The 20813-nt window shown below is 58.9% G+C and overlaps 3 protein-coding genes across 3 annotated transcripts; 2 read left to right on the forward strand and 1 right to left on the reverse strand.

Moving 5' to 3' along the window:
* The first annotated feature begins 1535 nt into the window (after positions 1-1535).
* DUS3L (dihydrouridine synthase 3 like) lies at positions 1536-8434 on the forward strand. The gene is made up of 14 exons (XM_054286621.1): positions 1536-1580; positions 1855-2137; positions 2633-3101; positions 3366-3448; positions 3810-3851; positions 3925-4077; positions 4168-4284; positions 4576-4641; positions 4728-4838; positions 5748-5844; positions 7230-7305; positions 7617-7805; positions 7888-8016; positions 8280-8434. The coding sequence occupies exons 1-14, from the start codon at positions 1537-1539 to the stop codon at positions 8350-8352; spliced, it is 1932 nt and encodes a 643-aa protein (XP_054142596.1). The 5' UTR covers position 1536; the 3' UTR covers positions 8353-8434.
* Positions 8435-9257: 823 nt separating this feature from the next.
* MPV17L2 (MPV17 mitochondrial inner membrane protein like 2) lies at positions 9258-13142 on the forward strand. Its single transcript, XM_054286643.1, has 6 exons — positions 9258-9318; positions 9857-10025; positions 10544-10714; positions 12010-12086; positions 12184-12312; positions 13074-13142. The coding sequence occupies exons 2-6, from the start codon at positions 9869-9871 to the stop codon at positions 13128-13130; spliced, it is 591 nt and encodes a 196-aa protein (XP_054142618.1). The 5' UTR covers positions 9258-9318; positions 9857-9868; the 3' UTR covers positions 13131-13142.
* A 2594-nt stretch (positions 13143-15736) lies between these two features.
* RAB3A (RAB3A, member RAS oncogene family) lies at positions 15737-18995 on the reverse strand. Its single transcript, XM_054286583.1, has 5 exons — positions 18915-18995; positions 17315-17542; positions 16537-16655; positions 16327-16451; positions 15737-15960 (listed from the first exon to the last, which is right to left on the reverse strand). Exons 2-5 carry the CDS (start codon positions 17540-17542, stop codon positions 15770-15772), a joined length of 663 nt encoding a protein of 220 aa, XP_054142558.1. The 5' UTR covers positions 18915-18995; the 3' UTR covers positions 15737-15769.
* Positions 18996-20813: the final 1818 nt, after the last annotated feature.

The raw sequence follows: 20813 nt of genomic DNA on the forward strand, positions 1-20813 counted from the left end.
CTTATTGCCCCAAAAAAACAGCAGTGAAATCACTTCATTCATCCCCAGAGCCTCGTTTCCTTCCTCCCTTCCTTCCCCCGGCCAAGCTGAAGCTTAAAATAGTATTTTGCATTCCTCATATTTCACTCCAGCACTAATTAACACCCAATCAGCCCAAAGCTCTTCCCACAGCAGCCTGGCCCCACGGTGCAACCTGCCCACCCTTGGCAGCAGCAGGAGCACCTAGCGGGCCCCCAGCTCCTCCCAAAAGCCATTTCTGATGGAGCATCTGGAAAGAACCGAGCTGAAACAGGAAAACACCAGAATTCCAGCCCCACGTGCACTTTTTCCTCTGCCCCACGTGCGCACAGAACCCTGCAGCGCCCATCAACAATCCCAACCTCGTGGGAATCCCCCAACACAACAAGCAGAGGTTCCAGCAGCTCCTAAATTAGGACAAAACCCACAAATTAAGCTGACTCCACATCCAGCCTCACGGACAGTTTGAACACAGCTTAAAAAATCTTGGATTCAGCGCAAGGCGTGGGACAGGGAAGATGGAGCCCAGCTCTTGCTGCACTTGGATTTCACAGCCTTTTCTCAGCCCTCTCAGCAGCCCAGGCCAAGTGTGAGTCAAACGGGGCTGGAAAGGAAACGTCATCCAGGAGGGTCCAAATGCGTCACCCACATCAGAGGTGAGACATCAGCCCCCTCATGCAGCATCTTCCACACACGCCAGGCTCAGAGGGTCTCGGAGGGGCTGTGGAACAGGAGAAGTGTAAAAAGTGGCACAAACATGAGGAAGATGTGGCAGCTACAGCGGAGGGAGGAAAGGTCAGACACAGCACGCCTGACGCATTTGTTTGGTTTTCAGCCCAAACTTCCACCCACGGACCAAAGGCAAGGGCGGCTTGAACACTACAGGCAGCTCATGAGCAAGAGCTGGTTCATGCCTGTGCATTTACCTCTTAAAAATAACCCTAAAATGACAAAGCAAGTACCCCACATCCCTGTAGAGCTGCATCCTCTCCCCTGACAGCTGTGAGGAGGAGGGAGCAGAAGGTGGGACCACAAGGCATCCCCAAAACCAGGGAACTGTTGAAGGAAATACAAAGGGGCACTTTGTGTATCCGGCTGATGTGACGCTGTTCGGCTGTAAGTTTAACTCAGTGGTCTCAGGGGTCCGCCCAGCCATGCCCACCCTCAGGGGCCATTACAGGGCCAGGCCTGGGGCAGCACCTCTGACCCCCTCACACCCAGGCGCCCCTAAAGTGAAGCCTTAAGGAGCTGCCACAAGGGACAACACCTCTCTCCAAGGTACAAGGGCTGTACAACGGCCTTCTTTCCCTGCTTGGGCAACCCTGACACTCATGAGGGGGTTGTGGCAGTCCCCGAAGCGGCCTCGGAGGGCGTACAAACAGCTAAACACACACACCACAACCGACTGCGGCTTCCGCCGCTCTGAAGGGAGCGCGCCTCAGCCGGGCCCTTTTATACCGCGCGCGCCCGGCCACGTGGCCCCGCCCCGCCCTTGACGTCATCGCCGCGCGCGGCAGCATGGCAGCGGCTCTGGCGCCCGGCGTGGCGCCGGTTCGAGCCCGGTGAGTGCGGGACCGGGGCCTCGGCCCCTCCTGAACCCCCCGGGACGGGCTCCACCCCTCTGTAACCCCCCCAGAACGGGCTCGGTCCCTTCATAACCTTCTCTGGTATGTGTTCGGTCACTTCATGAACCCCCCGGTACATCACTGACCCCTCCATAAGCCCCCCACTACATTCCCGACCTCTCCACACCCCCCCAGTCCGTGCCCAGCCCCTCCTGCCCCGGTTCCCCCCCATACCACCCCCTCCTGACCCCCTTTCCCACGTTCCCCGCAGGTTCCTCACCTCCAAGGAGCAGTTCCACGCCTACCTGCGGGCAGGGGGCGAGGAGGAGGAGGAGGAAAAGGAGGAGAAGAAGGAAGAGGAGCAGGTCAGCGAACCCCCAGCCAAGAGGGTGAAGGCAGAGGAGCTCGGCCAGGATGGGGAGAGCCAAGGGAATGCTGGAGAGGAGGAGAAGGAGCGTCCAGAAAAGAAGAGAGCCCGGGGGCAGAACAAGAGCCGCCCCTGCATGAAACCCAACTGCTACGAGCAGAGCAGGCTGTGCCCCTCGGTGACACAGGTGGGACACACAGCCCTGCTCTGCCTGGCTTAGTGGGATTTGGGGACGGGATTAATCCCTGGGAGGGTGGGCAGGCCCTGACACAGGGTGCCCAGAGCAGCTGGGGCTGCCCCTGGATCCCTGGCAGTGCCCAGGGCCAGGCTGGAGAGGGCTTGGAGCAGCCTGGGATAGTGGGAGGTGTCCCTGTAGGTAGGACTGGATGGGATTTATGGTCCTTTCCAACCCAGACCAGGCTGGAATTGCATAAAAACCAGGTGGGAGGGGGTGACGTGGGATGAGCTGAGTGTAACTAGTGAGGTGTCACCTTCCTTGAAGTGTGTCCATCCCCTCCATTGTGTCCATCCCCTCAATTGTGTCCATCCCTCCACTGTGTCCCATGTCCATCCCTCCCCTTGGCACCATTCCCTCCCTGCCCGGGCAATCCCAGGTGAGGCTCAGAGCCCTCTGTGCCGTCCTGCCCCGTGCCCACCCTGCCCCGCTCCGTGCTGTCCCCAGGGCCGTGGCGGGCAGTGCCACTTTGGGCCGCGCTGCCGCTTCCTCCACGACGTGTCCCAGTACCTGGCGGCCAAACCCGCGGACCTGGGCCAGCGCTGCGTCCTCTTCGACACCTTCGGCCGCTGTCCCTACGGTGTCACCTGCCGCTTCGGCCAGGCCCACCTCGGGGACGGCCACCAGAACCTGGTCAACGCCTCCCTGGTGCAGCAGTGGGAGGGGAAGGTGCTGGTGAGGAACGGCCTCTCCAAGGAGCTGCAGCAGCAGCTGCGCAAGAGGAAGTTCAGCTTCCACAAGGCCGAGGAGTTTCTGCGTGGGCTGCGTGCTGGGAAGGGAGGCAAAGCCACGGGGAGCTCCACAGAGGTGTCCAACTGCACTGATCCCCAGGAGGGCCTGAGGGACAGCCCTGTGCTGCAGGAGCAGGGAGAGGATCCCAGACCTGAGGCCCTGCAGAGCTCCCGAGGGGCTGAGGGTGCTCCCAGACCTGAGGTTCTGCAGAACTCCAGAGAAGCTGAGGGTGCTGCCAAACCTGAGGTTCTGCAGAACTCCAGAGAAGCTGAGGGTGCTGCCAAACCTGAGGTTCTGCAGAGCTCCAGAGGAGCTGAAGATACCCCCAAACCTGAGGTTCTACAGAACTCCCAAGGAGCTGAGGATGCTGCCAGACCTGAGGCTCTGCAGAACTCCAGAGGAGCTGAGGATGCTCCCAAACCTGAGGTCGTGAGGAACTCCCAAGGAGCTGAAGGTGCTCCCTCCATCCCAACCCTGGGCCCGCTGACAGATGAGGACATCACGAAGCTGCGGCCGTGTGAGAAGAAGAAGGTGAGAGTCCCTTGTGTCCTGGTCCCGTGGTGGAGATTGTGCATGGAAAGAGGGAATAAAACCCCTTGGAGAGCCTTTAGCTGGGGGAGGCAGGCAGAGCATGGAAGGAATTCCTCCCTGTGAGGGTGGGGAGGGGCTGGGATGGAATTCCCAAAGCAGCTGTGGCTGCCTCATCCCTGGAAGTGTCCAAGGCCAGGCTGGACAGGGCTTGGAGCACCCTGGCATGGTGAAAGTTGTCAATGCCCATAGCCAGGGCATGGAATTGGATGACCCTTCAGGTCCTTTCCAAGCCAAACCATTCTGTGATTCCATAAAAACCGCTGCAGCTCTGCTGACCTGCTCCTCCATCCCTGTTTTCCAGCTGGATATCCAGGGCAAGCTGTACCTGGCTCCACTGACCACGGTAGGTTGGTGACTCGCTGGGGGCACGGTTGGAACGGAGCAGATCTCCTGACAGTCCCTGCTGTCCCTGGCAGTGTGGGAACCTCCCGTTCCGACGGATCTGCAAGCGTTTTGGGGCAGATGTCACCTGTGGGGAGATGGCTGTGTGCACCAACCTGCTCCAGGGCCAGTCCTCCGAGTGGGCTCTGCTCAAGCGCCACCACACCGAGGACATCTTCGGGGTGCAGGTGAGGCTTCCCCCCCACAGCCCACCCGGGGCTCCCTTCCCAGGGGAAAAGCTGCCTCTGGAACTCAGGGGAGCTCCTTCCCTCTGGCAGCTGGAGGGAGCCTTTCCAGACACCATGACCAAGTGTGCAGAGCTGCTGAACAGGACAATCGACGTGGATTTTGTTGACATCAACGTCGGCTGCCCCATCGACCTGGTCTACAAGAAGGTGAGAAGTTCTGTGGTGGGTTTTCCTTCCATGAGTCCTTGTCCTCAGCCTCTGCTGCCTGATTGCTCTTTCCAGTCTGATCCAGAGCTCCCAGTCCATTTATGATCTCATGAGAAGGGGAATAAACTGCTCAAGGAGCAGGGAATGGCTGTCTCTCCCTGGTGGGATTTGGGAGGGAAAAACACTCTGGAGAATTTTTGGTTGAAGAATCCACTTTCTCCAAACTCTGAGGTGCCCCAAGGACTCTCCACTGTGTGAGGAAGGTCCTGAGCTCCCTGTTTTGTCCCTCAGGGAGGAGGCTGTGCTCTCATGACTCGCTCCAACAAGTTCGAGCAGATCGTCCGCGGGATGAACTCGGTGAGTGGGAGCTCCTGGAGCTGAGCTGAGCTGAGCTGAGCTGGTGGAGCCCAGTCCAGCCTGGCCTCACCTTCCCACCTCTGCAGGTGCTGGATGTCCCCCTGACGGTGAAGATCCGCACTGGGGTGCAGGAGAAGGTCAACGTGGCCCACAAAATCATCCCCAGGATCCGCGAGTGGGGCGCGTCCATGGTCACGGTACGGGGACAGAGCTGTGGGGTGGTGCCTGGGGAGCTCTGCCTGGAGATGAGATTGGGGTGACCTTCCCCTGCCTTTTAGTGTCCTCTGCTAACAAAAGAGGGAAACTGAGGTGCAGAGAAAATTCCTCCCTGCTCCTGAGCCTTGGGTCCCTGAGCGTGGAATCCCAGAATGGTTTGGGAAGGGCCCATCCCTGGGTGTGTTTAACAAAGCCTGGGTGTGGCACTGGGCTCAGTTGAGGTGTTGGGGCTGGGTTGGACTCAATGACTTTAAGGTCTCTTCCAACCTGGTCATTCTGTGAATTCTGTAAATCCAGATGTGGATCCCAAGGGATTCCTTACCCAGCTCTGCTCTCAGCACCATCGATCCTGAGGCACATCCCAAGGTTGAACCCAAGGTGCCAGGGTTCAGTTGAGATATTGGGGCTGGGTTGGACTCGATGATCTTGAAGGTCTCTTCCAACCCAGTGATTCTGTAAATTCTGTAAATTCAGAGGTAGATCCCAAGGAATCCCTGACCCAGCTCTGCTCTCAGCGCCCATCGATGCCAAGGTCGATCCTGAGGTTGATCCCAAGGCTGATCCCAAGGTGCCAGGGTTCAGTTGAGCTGTTGGGGCTGGGATGGACTCACTGACCCTTAAGGTCTTTTCCAACCTGGTCATTCTGTGAATTCTGTAAATCCAGAGGTAGATCCCAAGAGATCCTTTACCCACCTCTGTTCTCAGCGCTCATCGATCTTGAGGCCCATCCCGAGGTTGATCTCGAGGTCAGTCCCGATGTTGATTCCATAAAAACCATTGCAGCTCTCCCAAAGTCCATCCCAAGGTCCATCCCAAGGCCCACCCCAGGGCTCCCTGCCCCATGGTGCTGTCCCTGTCCCTGCAGTGATGTCCCTGCTCTCTCCCCACAGCTGCACGGGCGCTCGCGGGAGCAGCGCTACACGCGCAGCGCGGACTGGGCTTACATCGCCGAGTGCGCCCGCCTGGCCAGCCCCATGCCTCTGTTCGGTACGTGGGGCACCCCTTGGCACCCCTTCCTTTTCAAATCCCCTCCAAATGGGGGAAAAGAGCGTGTTCCTGGGGGGTTCACGTCCTCTGAACCTGAGAGAAGCAGAGAAAAGAATGATCAAAACAATTCTTGTCTCATTCGCTGCTGCTGTGTTTGTGCCACAGCAGAATGAAATATGGAGATTGTTCACCCACAGTGATGGTGGTTTGGTTCCTTGGCCTGTCAGGAAATAGCCCCATATTATTCTGCACAGAGAAAAGCAAGGCACAGTTCTTCCCAAGAATATTTCTGAGGTTCGCATTCTCTGAACCTCAGAGAAAGGAAAACAAATTCTGATCATTTTCTGTGCCTGTGTTTGTGCCAAAGTAAAATGCAACGTGGAGATTGTTCACCCAAGGTGATGGTGGTTTGAGTGCTTGGCAGGTTCAGTTTAGATGTAATGTAATATAATGTAATATAGTATAGAATAATATAATACCATAAAATAATTAATTAGCCTTCTGATATCCATGGAGTCCTCATCATTTCTCCCCCTCATGGGGGTCACCTTGTTACAGTTATGTTTCCAAGGATGCTTAGCATGGGGAAAAGGTTGGAGCATCCCTGGTTTTGCATTTGCTGGGTCCCTTGTGGCAGGAAGGAATGAGGAATCTGACTCCATGTTCTCAGAAGGCTGATTTATTATTTCATGATACTATTTTATATTAAAGAATATATAGTAAAGAATTTATATACTTTATATATATATATACACTATATTCTTTATATACTAAAGAATACAGAAAGGATACTTACAGAAGGCTAAAAAGGTAATAATAAAAACTCTGACTCTCTCCAGAGCCCTGACACAGCCTGACCCTGACTGGCCAAAGAGTCAAAACAATTCACATGAAACCAATGAAACAATCACCTGTTAGATAAGCAATCTCCAACCACATTCCAAAACAGCAAAACACAGGAGAAGCAAATGGGATAATTAATTATTGTTTTCCTTTTTCTCTGAGGCTTCTCAGCTTCCCAGGAGAGGAATCCTGGCAAAAGGGATTTTTCAGAAAATGTGAACGCCACCCCTGGTGCCAGACGTGGTGCCAGAAGGAAGGGACACCAATCACTTGGCTTTTAAAGGGGTTTTCTTGGATTTTGTGGCACAAAATCCCTAAACCTCCAGGGAAACGGAAGGAGAACAGAGGGGAAAGCTCCTTTTTCCCTTGTAAGGGAACATCCATCAGAAACATCCCTGGGAACCCAAAGCAGGAGCCTCTTTGCACCATCTGGCCCTGGGACATTGTGTCCATGCTGAATTTCATCCCATGCCTGCATTAGCTCACTTTGACTTGTCCTCACGGATCTCTCTGACCTCTGGCTTCTCCTCCTCTCTGGGCAGGAAATGGGGATATTTTGTCCTATGAAGATGCAAACCGAGCCATGCAGATGGGAGTTTCTGGAATCATGATTGCAAGGCAAGTGCCTGTGTTTCCCTTCACTCCTGAGCTCTGGTGGTTCCAGAGGGGGAAAAAAAAAATAAAAAGAGGATTAAAAAAATCCCTAAACAAACCCAAAGCATGGAATTTCCTCTCAGTGAAGCCACCCTGAAAATTGGAGAAATCAGTTTGTATCAGTTGGAATGGAAAAGAAGATTTAAAGCAGAAATCAGTGCTGGGAAGTGTCTCAGATCTTCAGGAGCATCAGTGATGGGAATAACTATTTTATTTTATTTTATTTTATTTTATTTTATTTTATTTTATTTTATTTTATTTTTATTTGGCTGCAGAGGGGCACTGATCAAACCCTGGCTTTTCACTGAAATCAAGGAGCAGAGACACTGGGATATCTCCTCCAGGGAGAGGTTTGACATCCTCAAGGACTTCACCAACTTTGGCCTCGAGCACTGGGGCTCAGACACTCAGGGAGTGGAGAAAACCAGGAAATTCCTGCTGGAGTGGCTCTCCTTCCTGTGCAGGTGATGCTGCCCAGCCAGGGGGATCTTTAAACGATAATTAATTCATTAATGAACCCCCAGCACTCATTTCCTTTCATTCTAGGTACATCCCAGTTGGGTTACTGGAACATCTACCTCAGAAAATCAACGAGCGGCCTCCCTATTACCTGGGCAGGGACTACCTGGAGACCCTCATGGCCAGCCAGAACGTGGATGATTGGATCAAAATAAGGTCAGGAGGCATCAAATCTCATTCCAGTTGCTCAGAAGGGACATGGCAGAGCCCCTGTAGGGCCACAGGGTTGTTTGACAGCTGGGCGCTGAGCACTGAACCCTCCTTGGGTTTGGTTTTTTGTTGTTTTTCTTCCCTGGCAGTGCCCAAGGCCAGGCTTGGAGCAGCCTGGGACAGTGGGAGGTGTCCCTGCCATGGCAGGGGTGGCACTGGGTGGGCTTTGAGGTCTCTGGATTCATTCTGTGATTGATTCCTTCCCCCAGTGAGCTGCTCCTGGGCCCCGTCCCGCCCAGCTTCACCTTCCTGCCAAAGCACAAGGCCAATTCCTACAGATAGGGCTGGCCTGGCCCTGTCTCTCGGCGTCAGGAAGACTTTGGATGGGCTGTGAGAAGGAGCAGGGCTCCTGGCAGTTGGAATAAAGCTGATGTTTTTAGAAGCTGGTGAGTTTTTTGCCTTCCTGCGTGCCCCACACCAATCCTGGCAGACAAACTCCTGTTGGTGAGGGGATCTTTGCCTCCAGTTCACAGCCAGAGCTGTCCCAGCTGTCCCACATCGCTGGGAAAGAGCCCCAGTTCCCACCAGGATGTCCTTGGGAGTGACAAACTCCCAGGACGAGGAGCAGCAACGTCCCCCCAGCCCCTCTGCAAAACACAGGAGAAGCAAATGAGATGTGTCACTACCAAGGTGACACAGAGCTGGTGCTCAAACTCCACAGAGAAGCCTCTCAAAGAATTCTGAAGGCTCTGGGGACAGTCTGGAGGGTCCCAGCAGCATCCCAACACCTGGGGGTCCCCAATGGCACCAGCAGAGTGGGGAGAGCGACGGTCCCAGCACTGCTGACACCCAGCATGGCCACCTCCACAGGAAACCACAGCTCCCCAGCCACGCTGCTGCCCCCAAACCGAGGTGCCAGGGACAGGGCAGGGCTGGGGCACGGCGGAGATCCCCTGGACCATCCCCAGATCACCCCACCGCAACCCCTGGGCGAGCTGGTGCCTCGGTAGGCGTCATGGCGGCCTCCTTTGCCTCGGTAGCTGTCATGGCGGCCTCCTATGCCGCGGTAGCGGTCATGGCGGCCTCCTGTGCCTCGGTAGCTGTCATGGCGGCCTCCTGTGCCTCGGTAGCTGTCATGGCGGAGGCAGGAAGCGGGCGTCATTGTTGTCACGTGACCCTCTGCCGGTTCCGTGTGCGGGTGGCGGTAACGCCCGGTAGGGGCGGGGGGGGCGCGGGGGGGACCGGGAGGAGCCGCAGGCACCGGGAGCCGGGCGGGTGTCCGGGCAGGGGCGCTGGGCACCCAGTGGGGTAAGTGCAGGGTACGGAGATAGCGGGGGTGAGCGGGGGGCGGGCCGCGGGGCGGGATGGGGGGAACTGGGGGACAGTGGGGGACAGTGAGGCGATGGCTGAGGGGTCGGGGGGTGTGGAGCAGTGGCGGCACTGGGAGGGGGCGGCAGGGGCAACTGGGACACGCAGAGGAGAGAACTGGGGGGCACTGGGAGGAACTGGGAGGATACCCAGCCCTGAACTGGGGGCACAGGGGTACTGGGAAAACTGGGGCGGTACCAAGGCCCTTACTGAGATAACTGAGGGATACCCAGGCCCAAACTGGGAGAACTGGGGGGCAGTGGGAGGGTGCCCAGGCCCTTACTGGGGGGCACTGGGGCACTGGGAGGGTACCCAGCCTGAACCGGGAGAGCTGGGGGGCACGGGGTCAGCCAGCAGTGACTCTGGGGCCGTTCCCATTCCTGTGCCAAGACCGTGCCCAGGCTGTTCCCGTGCCCAGGCTGTGCCGTGCCCAGGCCGTGCCCAGGCTGTTCCTGTTCCCATTCCCGTGCCATTCCAGGCCGTGCCCAGGATGCTGCTGCGCTCGTGGCGCTCGCTGTTCTCGGGCCGCCTGCTGCTCCTCACCAACACCGTCAGCTGCGGGGGGCTCCTGGCAGCCGGGGACATCCTGCAGCAGGAGTGGCACCGCCGCAAGCACCCCCAGAGCCAGCTGCAGCTGGGGCGCACGGGTGAGAGCTGGGGGCAGATCCCACTGCCAGGGCAGGGATGGGCACTGGGAGGGGCTGGGATGGACTGTCAGGACAGGGATGGGCACTGGGAGGGGCTAGACAAGTCCCCTGCCCTCACAGCAAGGAATTCCTTCCCAAAATGCCCTCATGGACACTTCCAGGGCTGGGGGAAATCCATCCCCTTCCAGGGATGCAGGAGCTGGGAAATCCATCCCCACCCTCACAGGGAGGAATTCCTCCCCCAAATACTTTCATGGACATTTCCTTGACCTCCATCCCAAATCCCTGAACCTTTCCCTGATCTCCATCCCAAATCCCCTGAACCTTTCCCTGATTTCCATCCCAAACCCCTGAACCTTTCCCTGATTTCCATCCCAAACCCAGAACCTTTCCCTGATCTCCATCCCAAATCCCTGAACCTTTCCTGGGATCCATCCAGGGCTCCAGGGACAGCCATGACACCCACTCCCCCAGGGTGCCCTCGTTGCCCCCCAGCCGCGCTGTCCCTGTGGTTGCAGGCAGGATGTTCGTGGTGGGCTGCAGCCTGGGTCCCCTGATGCATTACTGGTACCTGTGGCTGGACCGGGCGCTGCCGGCGCGGGGCGTGCGCTGCCTGCGCACCGGCATCAAGAAGGTGCTCATCGACCAGCTGGTGGCATCGCCCACCATGGGAGCCTGGTACTTCATGGGTACGTGGGGGGCTCGGGGGGCGCCGGTCCGGGCCCCAAATCCCGGCCCTGCAGCTCCTGGGGGGGCTGAGGGGTTGGGGTTGGTGCTGCCAGGTGCTGGGCTGGGTTAGGGGGGAATTCGGAGCGAACCTCACGGCTGAATTGACAAAAGGCATCACTGCAGCTCTGGCAGGGCTGGGATGGGGCCATTCCCTGGGGAATTCAGTGCCCAGCACCCTCTGGGGGAAGAACCTTTCCTGATCCCCATCCCAAACCCTGAACCTTTCCTGATTCTCCATCCCAAACCCCAGAACATTCCCTGACCTCCATCCCACCCCTGGCACAGCCCCAGCCCTTCCCCTGACAGATCTGTGCCTTCCCTTTCACTTTCCTTTCCATTTCCCTCCCTGCTGCCCTCCCCACTCACACTGGGAGGGGTTTGGGGCATTTCCCTCCCCATTTCCCTCCCCATTTCCCTCCCCATTTCCCTCCCCAATTCCCTCCCCATTTCCTTCCCCATTTCCCACCCCATTTCCCACCCCAATTCCCTCCCCAATTCCCTCCCCAATTCCCTCCCCATTTCCCTCCCCATTTCTCACCCCATTTCCCTCCCCATTTCCCACCCCATTTCCCTCCCCATTTCCCTCCCCATTTCCCTCCCCATTTCCCACCCCAATTCCCTCCCCATTTCCCTCCCCATTTCCCTCCCCAGTTCCCTCCCCAATTCCCTCCCCATTTCCCTCCCCAATTCCCACCCCATTTCCCTCCCTAATTCCCTCCCCAGTTCCCTCCCCAATTCCCTCCCCATTTCCCTCCCCAATTCCCACCCCATTTCCCTCCCTAATTCCCTCCCCAATTCCCTCCCCAATTCCCTCCCCAATTCCCTCCCCATTTCCCACCCCATTTCCCTCCCTAATTCCCTCCCCAATTCCCTCCCCAATTCCCTCCCCATTTCCCTCCCCAATTCCCACCCCATTTCCCTCCCTAATTCCCTCCCCAATTCCCTCCCCAATTCCCTCCCCATTTCCCTCCCCAATTCCCACCCCATTTCCCTCCCTAATTCCCTCCCCAATTCCCTCCCCAATTCCCTCCCCATTTCCCTCCCCATTTCTCACCCCATTTCCCTCCCCATTTCCCACCCCATTTCCCTCCCCATTTCCCTCCCCATTTCCCTCCCCATTTCCCACCCCAATTCCCTCCCCAATTCCCTCCCCAATTCCCTCCCCATTTCCCACCCCAATTCCCTCCCCATTTCCCTCCCCATTTCCCTCCCCAGTTCCCTCCCCAATCCCCTCTGACCCCTCCTGTGCCCGCAGCCATCGGCACCCTGGAGGGCCAATCCCTGCAGGAGAGCTGGGACGAGCTGAAGGAGAAATTCTGGGAGATGTACAAGGTGATGCCCTCCCTGAGCCGCCCCCTGTGCTGCTGGGAGCCCAGGGCAGCCCCAAACTGCCCCTTGTCCCCCCTTGTCCCCCCCTGTCCCTCCCCAGGCTGACTGGAGCGTGTGGCCGGCGGCGCAGATCCTCAACTTCCTCTTCGTGCCACCCCCGTTCCGTGTGGCTTATGTCAACGTGGTGACCCTGGGCTGGGACACCTACCTGTCCTACCTCAAATACAGGGTGAGCCCTGCCCCTGAGCCCCTGCCAGCCCTGCGAGTTCTCACAATTCACAAAATTCACAAAAATTCGCAGAATGACCGTGTTGGAATACAGCCTAAAGTTCATTGAGTCCATCCCAGCCCCAACAGCTCAACCAAACCCTGGCACCCAGTGCCACACCGAGGGATGGTGACTGCACCACCTCCCTGATCCCCAGGACTTCCCAAAATTCCCCCAAATTCACAGAATTATCAGGTTGGAAGAGGCCCTAAAGGTCATTAAATCCAACCCAATCCCAACACCTCAACTGAGCCCTGGCACATCCAGGCTTTGTTAAACACACCCAGGGATGGTGACTCCACCACCCCCCCAGGAAAACCATTCCAGAACTTTCTCCCTCTTTCCATAAAAACGGTTTTCCCAATATCCAACCCTGAACCCAGCTCCAGGCTGTGCCCTCTGGTCCTGTCAGTTCTGCAGACAGAGCCCAGCCCCAGCTGAGCACGGGCACCTTTCAGGGGATGTGCAGAGTGATGGGGGCACCCCTGAGCCTCCTTTTCTCCAGGCTGAGCACGCCCAGCTCCCTCTCAGGGTTTGTGTTCCCTGTTCCCAGCCCCGTTTGCCCCCTCTGGATGCTCTCAGGCGTCTCAAAGTGCTTCCCAAGCTGAGGGGCACAGCCAGGACAGGATTCTCTCCCTGCTCTGGGCAGTGCCCAGCAGAGGGTCAGCATGGTTTATTTCCCTGCTCTGGGCAGTGCCCATCTCACCCTGGGTGTTTTGCAGCCCCGCAGCCCCGGGCAGGAGCCCCCACGGCAGAGCCCGAGCAGCGCCGGGGCCTAGAGAGGCTCGAGGCCGTTCAGAGCATCCTGCAGACGGACCCAGATGGACCCAGAGGGATTTCCGTGCATTCCTGGCCTTTGTGGAGCGCCCCAGCCGAGGGAGGGCATGGCCAGAGCCACCCCTCCTTGTGCCTGCTGCTGATTAACTCATCTGCTAATTACAGCCGTGGGCTGGGGCTGGAACAATCTCTTGCTGCAGGAGAAGCTGTAAAGTGATTTCTTGTGGGATTTGCCCGCAGAGCCGGGGTGAGGAGGAGCTGCTGCAGCCCCTGGGAAGGGCCTGGCTGGATTTGTTCCCTCTGCAGAGCAAAGCAGGCCCTTGCTGCTCCTCCAGCACCTCCCAGCCCCACCGAGTGGAAATGGGGAAGGAATTCTGCCCTGTGAGGGCTGGGATGGAATTGCCAGAGCAGCTGTGGCTGCCCCAGGGCGGGTGGGAGCAGCCTGGGATGGTGGAAGGGGTGTGAAGGGATGGGATTTCAGGTCATTCCAGCCCTGCCCCGCCGTGGCTGCTGCTCTGCTCTCCCTGCAGCTCCTCTCTCCTTCCCCTCGTGCTTTTCTCAAGGATGGAATCGCTGCACTCCCTCAGCTCCGGGGGCTGCAGCCACCTGGATGCTCTATAAATAGGGCTGGGGATGGGCTGTGATTGCACCCGCCGGCTCTGCAGAGGCTCAGGGGGGGCTGGAGCCGAATCCTGGCGGAGTTTGGGCCATCACACCCCTGTGCTCCCAGCCCTGGGCGAGCTGCACGCTCCCTGCGTATCCCAAGGACTGAATTATTGCCGGTGTCAATGAGAATTGCGTAAATGGGGGTTTTTAATTTGATTTTTAGAGCTGTGCCTTCATGCTCTGCCCTGCTCCCTGCTGTCACACACCCAGGGGGGATCAGCTCCTCCCTCAGCAGCAGCAGGAGCCATTTGGGGCACGATAATTTAAAAAAAAAAAAAATCTGATTAATTTTGCTCCTTTCTGGCAACTCAGGGACCCCGAGGAACTTCTGATCAGCATTGGTTTATTTCTTCACAACATTTCTTTTAATACAGTGATTTTTAGGAAATTGTACTCTTTTTTTTTTTTTTTTTTTTGACACTTTTGACATTTGTACAGTACAGTGTAACTCTTCCATAAGTAAACTTCACAAAAAAGAGGAGGGGGGGGAAAGGGGGAGGGAAGGAGATGGAATCATGATTGGGGGGGGGGGGGAAACAGAGGGAAATCTGTAAAATAAAGACACAGCGCTCCAGGAGAAATAAATAAAGGGCAGCTCTGTCATGGCTACGGGAATATCCACTTATTCACAGTCTCCACAGAAGCACAGAACTACAGGAACACGAGATCCCAAACCCCTGGAGCAAACCAGCCCTGCTCACCCCATAGACTCCCCAAACCGGGGCAGATTCACTCCAGTCGGCCCGGCCTCGCCGATGCATTGAATTCATTTTTTTTCATTTGAAATCTTATTATTTAAATAATAATAATAATAATAACAGTTCTGTCGTCGTTTGGTTGTGGGGGTGGGGGTGGTTTTTGTTTTTTAAAAGTGATATTCACAAGCAAGGTTTACCACACTGAGAGAAACCAAAAAAAAAAACCAAAAAAAAACCCAAAAAAAATCAGAATATATATATATATAATATATATAAATGCACCACCACGGCCACAGCACAGCAGGTCACGCGCACAGCGTCACTTCCTACGCCTATTTACAAGGAATTTCTGTATGTACAAGGAGGAAGACGGCGGGAGCATAAATTAGCATCTATTTATACAAATAAACAAGAGTCAGGAAATATCCATCCAGCTGCAGGGGCAGGGGAGCGGCCGCAAAGAGCCCCCTGCACCAGGAGCTCTGGGGGTAAAAGGGGTGGGATGGGTTGGGGAGGGGGATTTGGGGGTCCTGTCACAGCACCCACACGCTGGGAAGGGGGTCCCAGGGTAGGGGGATCCCCAGGACAGGGGTCCCAGGGCACAAAAAAGGGCAGGGGGTCCCAGGACAGGGGGGTCTCCAGGGCAAGAGGTGCCAGGACAGGGGTCCCAGAGCAGGAAAAAGGGCAGGGGGTTCTCCAGGAAAGAGGGTTCCAGATAAGGAAAAAGGGCAGGGGGTCCCAGGACAGGGGCATCTCTAGGGCAGGGGTCTCCAGGCCACGGGGTCCCAGGACAGGGGGTCCCAGAGCAGGGAAAAGGGCAGGGGGGACCAGGACAGGGTCCCAGGCCACGGGGGGGTCTCCAGGGCAATTGGGGTCTCCAGGAAAGGGGGTCCCAGAGAAGGACAAAGGGCAGGGGGGTCTCCAGGACAAGGGGTGCCAGGACAGGGTGGGTGGGTGGGTTTCACCAGGGCAAATGGGGCTGGGGGTGATGGTTCCTTGACAGTGATTAAAAGCAGAATGAGGAGGGGCAGGGGGGGGAAGTTTTCTACCAGCCCAGGCTTAAAAATAAATTAAGGGGTGGGGGGGGGGGGGCATAGCCTAATGAATTGGGGCGGGGGCTCCTAGAGGGGCCGCAGCCCTTTCGGAGGTATCAGCAGCAAAAGCCCCCTCGGGACCCCCAAGAGGAGGAGCTCGGGGGGGGGGCGGGTTTGGGGCGCACTGACCGGATTTTGGGGAGATTTTGGGGGGGTTTTGGGGGGTTTTGGGGGGGCTGGCCCCTAGCAGGCACAGTCCTGGTGCGGGGGGGCCTGCTGGTCCGTGAGCTGGGGGCCCTGCTTGGCGCCGGTGACCGCGGGGTCGGCCGTGTCCAGCGACTCGGACATCTTCTCGCAGATGATGTCCACCAGCCTCTCGAAGGTCTGCTTCACGTTGATGTTGTCCTTGGCGCTGGCCTCGAAAAACTCAAACCCTGCGGTGGTGGGGAAGGAGGGGGGGACGGTGTGGAAGGGGACAGAGGGACAAGGGACACGTCAAAGATCCACGTCAAAGATCCAGCCCTGCGTGGCTCCTCCTCCTCCTCATTCAATATTTAAAGGGTTTGCAACCTGCCCCCACCACCCCCAAAATCCCGTTTTTCCCACCCAAAGAACCCCCCAGATCCTGCCCCCAGCCCCTCACAGAGAGCTGAAGCTGTGCAGCGGCTCTGTGGTTTTTCACCAGGTGCCAAGTCACCGCCGGTACCACAGCAGAGCGATTACACGCAGGGAATTAAGCCCTTAATTAAATTAACTGTGGGCTGGCAGGCGTGGTGGGGGGCTCCCCCTGCCCAGCTCACCCAGGTGCTCGGCGAGCTGGCGCCCCTTCTCCGAGGACACCACGCGCTCGTCCTCCATGTCACACTTGTTCCCCACCAGCAGCACCTGCGCGTTGTCCCACGAGTAGGTCTTGATCTGGGTGGACCTTGGGGAGGGAGAGGGGGGTCAGAGGGGCGGGGAGGGGGTGGCTGGGGCAGTTTGGGGTGCCCAGAGCCCCCCAGGGTGCTCACCAGTCCTGCACGGCGTTGAAGGACTCCTCGTTGGTGATGTCGTACATGAGGATGAAGCCCATGGCCCCGCGGTAGTAGGCGGTGGTGATGGTGCGGTACCGCTCCTGCCCCGCCGTGTCCTGGGGGACAGGGGACGGCTGAATGTCACCCAGGGGTGCGGTGACACCCCCAAAGGGGCCTCCCCATGGGGGCAGGTCCGGCCCCTGCCTGGAACCGCCGTGGTGGGGCAGCTCCATACTGAACATCACCCAAATGAGCGTTATCTCATAGTGACCATCACCCAACCGAGCGTTGTCCCAGAGTGACCATCACCCCACAGTGACCATCACCCCACAGTGACCATCACCCAACTGAGCATTATCCCAGAGTGACCTTCACCCCATAGTGACCATCACCCCTACACCAAGAATCCATCACCCCACCCCTCACTGACCATCACCCCACAGTGACCATCACCCAACCGAGCATTATCCCAGAGTGACCATCACCCGATAGTGACCATCACCCAACCAGGGATTACCCCATAGTGACCATCACCCCACAGTGACCATCACCCAACCAAGGATTATCCCACAGTGACCATCACCCAACCAAGGATTATCCCACAGTGACCATCACCCCACAGTGACCATCACCCCCACACCAACAATCCATCACTCCCACCACACCACACTGACCACCACCCTCACCATCCATCTCCCCACACCACCATCGCCCCCTCCCCATCGCCCCAGCCCAGCCCAGGGGTCTGGGGGCACTGGGGGCTCTCAGTGCTCACCCAGATCTGCAGCTTGATGCGTTTGTCGTTCCTGTAGATGGTCTTGACCTTGAAGTCGATGCCCACGGTGCTGACGAAGGCGGGCGTGAAGGAGTCGTCGGCGTAGCGGAACAGGAAGGAGGTTTTGCCCACGCTGCTGTTGCCGATGATCAGGATCTTGAACATGTAATCGAAGTTCTGGTCCGAGGATTCCTTCTGCCCATAGCGGGAGTCAGTAGCCGACGCCATCTGCAGGGTGGGGAGAGGCCGTGACGGGGCTGGCCCTGCTCGGAGCCGGTTCCCGGCACGGATTTGGGGTATTTTGGCTCAGGATGGGCCGTGGTGCGGCCATGGATGGGTCACCCTGCCCTGAAGGGCTCGGAGAGGGAGAGGCCACCTCCTGTCACCTGCAGAGCAGGGAACTGCGGTGCGTCCATGGTAAATGTGGGGCACGTGGCCCACGGCGTTTGCCACGGCCACAGAGATTCACCACGGCTGCCAGGAATTGCTGTGGGTGCCAGGAATTGCCACAGCTCTCAAGAATTGCCACAGCTGCCGGGAATTGCCCCAAGAATTGCCGTGGCTCCCAGGCTTTGCCGTGGCTCTCAGGAATTGATGTGGCTGCCAGGCTTTGCCATGGTTCCCAGGAATTGCCACAGCTCCCAGGAATTGCCACGGCTCTCAGGAATTGCCACGGCTGCCAGGCTTTAACACGGCTCTCAGGAATTGCTGCGGCTCCCAGGATTTGCCGTGGCTGCCAGTATTTGCCGTGGCTCTCAGGATCTGCCTGGTGGCGTTGCGGGTGCGGCCGGGGCGCCGCAGCCTCTCCCGCATCTTCCCGGTGACAAAATGGCACCGGCGGCGGTGCCCGGTGCCCCCGCACGGCGCGGCCAGCGCGGCGACAGGGACCGGGGGGTGGCACGGGGAGCCGGGGGGTGACACACAGATGCCAGGCAAGGGGGCACAGAGGTGGGTGCGCACCCAGGGAGGAGCGGGGGGATGCGGGATGGAGCACAGGGATGCGGGATGGGGATCCAGGAATGGGGTGCTGGGCGCTGATGGGCATTTTGGGGGGCTGCTGGAGGGGGGATGGATAGGGGGGGCTCATGGGGGGTGCAGGGCGATGCAGGGAGGGGGTGCAGGGTGCTGATGGGGGTGTCAGGCTGCGGATGGGGGGATCAGGGTGTTGATTGGGGGGTTCAAGGTATTGATGGGGGGGTTCAGAGTGCTGCTCGGGGGGATTAGGGTGTTGATGGGGGTGTCAGGGTGTTGATTGGGGGGTTCAGGGTGTTCATGGGGGGGGTCAGGGTGCTGATTGGGGGGAGGTCAGAGTGCTGATGGGGAGGGGGTCACCTCCTGCTCCTCCCCGCAGGCCCGACCCCGCTGCACCCACTCGGTCCCCGCCGCACCGAGACCCCCCCCAGGCCCTGCGCAGCCCCCCCCGCGCCGCATCCATCATCATCATCATCCCCCCCCGCCTCCCGCCTCCCCCGCTGCAGCCGCCCCTCCCCTCCCGGTGCCGGGGGGCACACAGGGGGTCTCGGGGGGGTCCCGGTGGGGGTGTGCCCGTGGGGGGGTCCCGGTGGGGGTCCCGGTGCTGGGTGGGGGGGGGGGGTCTCACCTCTGCCGCGCTCGCGCCGCCGCCTCCTCCCCGCAGCGACTGCAGCAGATGCGGAGCCCGGGTGACGTCGGCTGAGGGGCGGGGCTCAGCTATGCAAATGAGCATGGACGTCACGGGCGCGCCCCTGAGGGAGGCGCTGATTGGCTCGGCGGCGCGCTTTGATGGACAGCGGGCGGACGGGGGGGAGGAGAACCCCCCTCCCGGCGCGGTGGTGGACGCCGCTCCCCCCTCCGGCACCGCGCAGTGGTGCGGTCCGGCCGCGCTCCGCTGGGCGCGGGATGAACCACCCCTGCGCCGGCGGGGGTGTAGCGCGAACCATTCCCGCTCAGAGGGGGGGACGAGTTTTGACAACCTCCCTGTCGCGACATGGCGCGCTATCGCGACGCCTTCCCTAGGCCTGCAGTGGCGCGCAGGCTGATCCTTGCCGTGCCAGGGCGGCTGGCGCTGAGGCGGGGCTGGTGCGCAGGTGGGCGGCCATGTCCTCCCTCGCCCTGCGGCTCCAGCGGGGATTAGGGCCGGCAGCATATGGCGGCCTGAGGGCAGCGGCGCCGCCCTGGCCCCGGAGCCTCCCGGGCCCTGCCCTGCCCTGCCCCGCCCGGGGGCTCCGTGCTCTCCGTGCCCGTGCAGCTCCTGGCCCCTGCCCAGGCTCATCCCACACCCACAGCCCCGGCAGGACCGAGCCGGACGCGGTGGGCACGGGTGGGCAGCGGGGATGTGGAGCACGGCCCTCAGAGACGGTGGGGTGGCACGGGATGGGGTGGGCGAGCAGGGATGGAACCATGGGATGGACCCATCGATGGGGATGGAACCAGCTGTAGGATGGATCCAGAATTAATTAGGGATGGATCCAGAATTAGGGATGGATCCAGAATTAGAGATGGAGCCAGGCTCAGGGATGGATCCACAACTAGGGACAGATTCAGGCTCAGGGCTGAATCCAGGCTGCCGTGCCCATTTTCCATCACCTTCTCCAGCCAACAGCCCCACTGCTCTCATGCTGCAGCCCCCCAGCCAGAAACAGGGATAAAAAGGGCTTTTCCCACCTGCCCCGCTCCAGATGTGTGCTGGATCTGGATTTGAGGCATTTGAGAGCACGGAGCCTCAGCCCGTCCCTACCTGCAGAGACAGGGGGGCATCCAGCACCCACAGCGATGGCACCGAGCCGCCACCACCCCTGCAGACCCGGCACTCCCAAAACCCCGGGGAAGGCTGGGCTGGTGAAAAACCATCAACAGCCGAGGTTCCATTGCTGCTGCCAGGGCAGGCAGGGGGCGAGGGCCCCACGTGCCAGGGCAGTGCCCCGGGTGGGGCCGCGTTTGCGGGGATAAATCACCGTGGGCAGCAATGCGGAAGAGCCGGGAGCGGCCTGCGCGCCGCGCCAAGCCGGCGATTAAATATTTACCTTAGCAGGTCGTGTTTGCCAGTGATGGATCGGCGTTTCCAGGGAGGAGCCGCCTTTTGTTCCAGCGCACAGCCGGGCCCTGCCCGGTGCCCGGCGGGAGACGGGGCCGCCAACCACGGCAGTCCCTGGGGACATTGCCCGCGGCTCCCGTGACACACAGAGGCTCAGGTTAAGGGTGGAACAAACCGGGTTTAATCTCTGGGAGGTGAAGGAAGAATCCCAAAGGACCCTGCCCCAGGCAGGATAACGGAGATGGGGGTAAGGGGTGGTGGCAGCACCCGCCAGGGTCCGAAATGTGAAGTACAAATGGCGTTTGGAGTGATGACAGAGCAGAAATGGAACTTTCCTCCCCCCAAAAAATGCATCTTTCCGCCCCGAAAATGTGTGTGAGCCTCGGGGAGGCTCGTAGTAAAAAGTGAGCTACAAAAGGCTTTAAAAAGTGAACTTATCCCCCAAATAAATAAACCACTGAGCCGTGCCCGTGCCATGCCTGGGGG

This window comes from Melozone crissalis, unplaced genomic scaffold (genome assembly GCF_028551555.1).
Source record: "Melozone crissalis strain CALT ecotype California unplaced genomic scaffold, PUWL_Pcris_2 ptg000054l_1, whole genome shotgun sequence".
Lineage (NCBI taxonomy): Eukaryota > Metazoa > Chordata > Aves > Passeriformes > Passerellidae > Melozone > Melozone crissalis.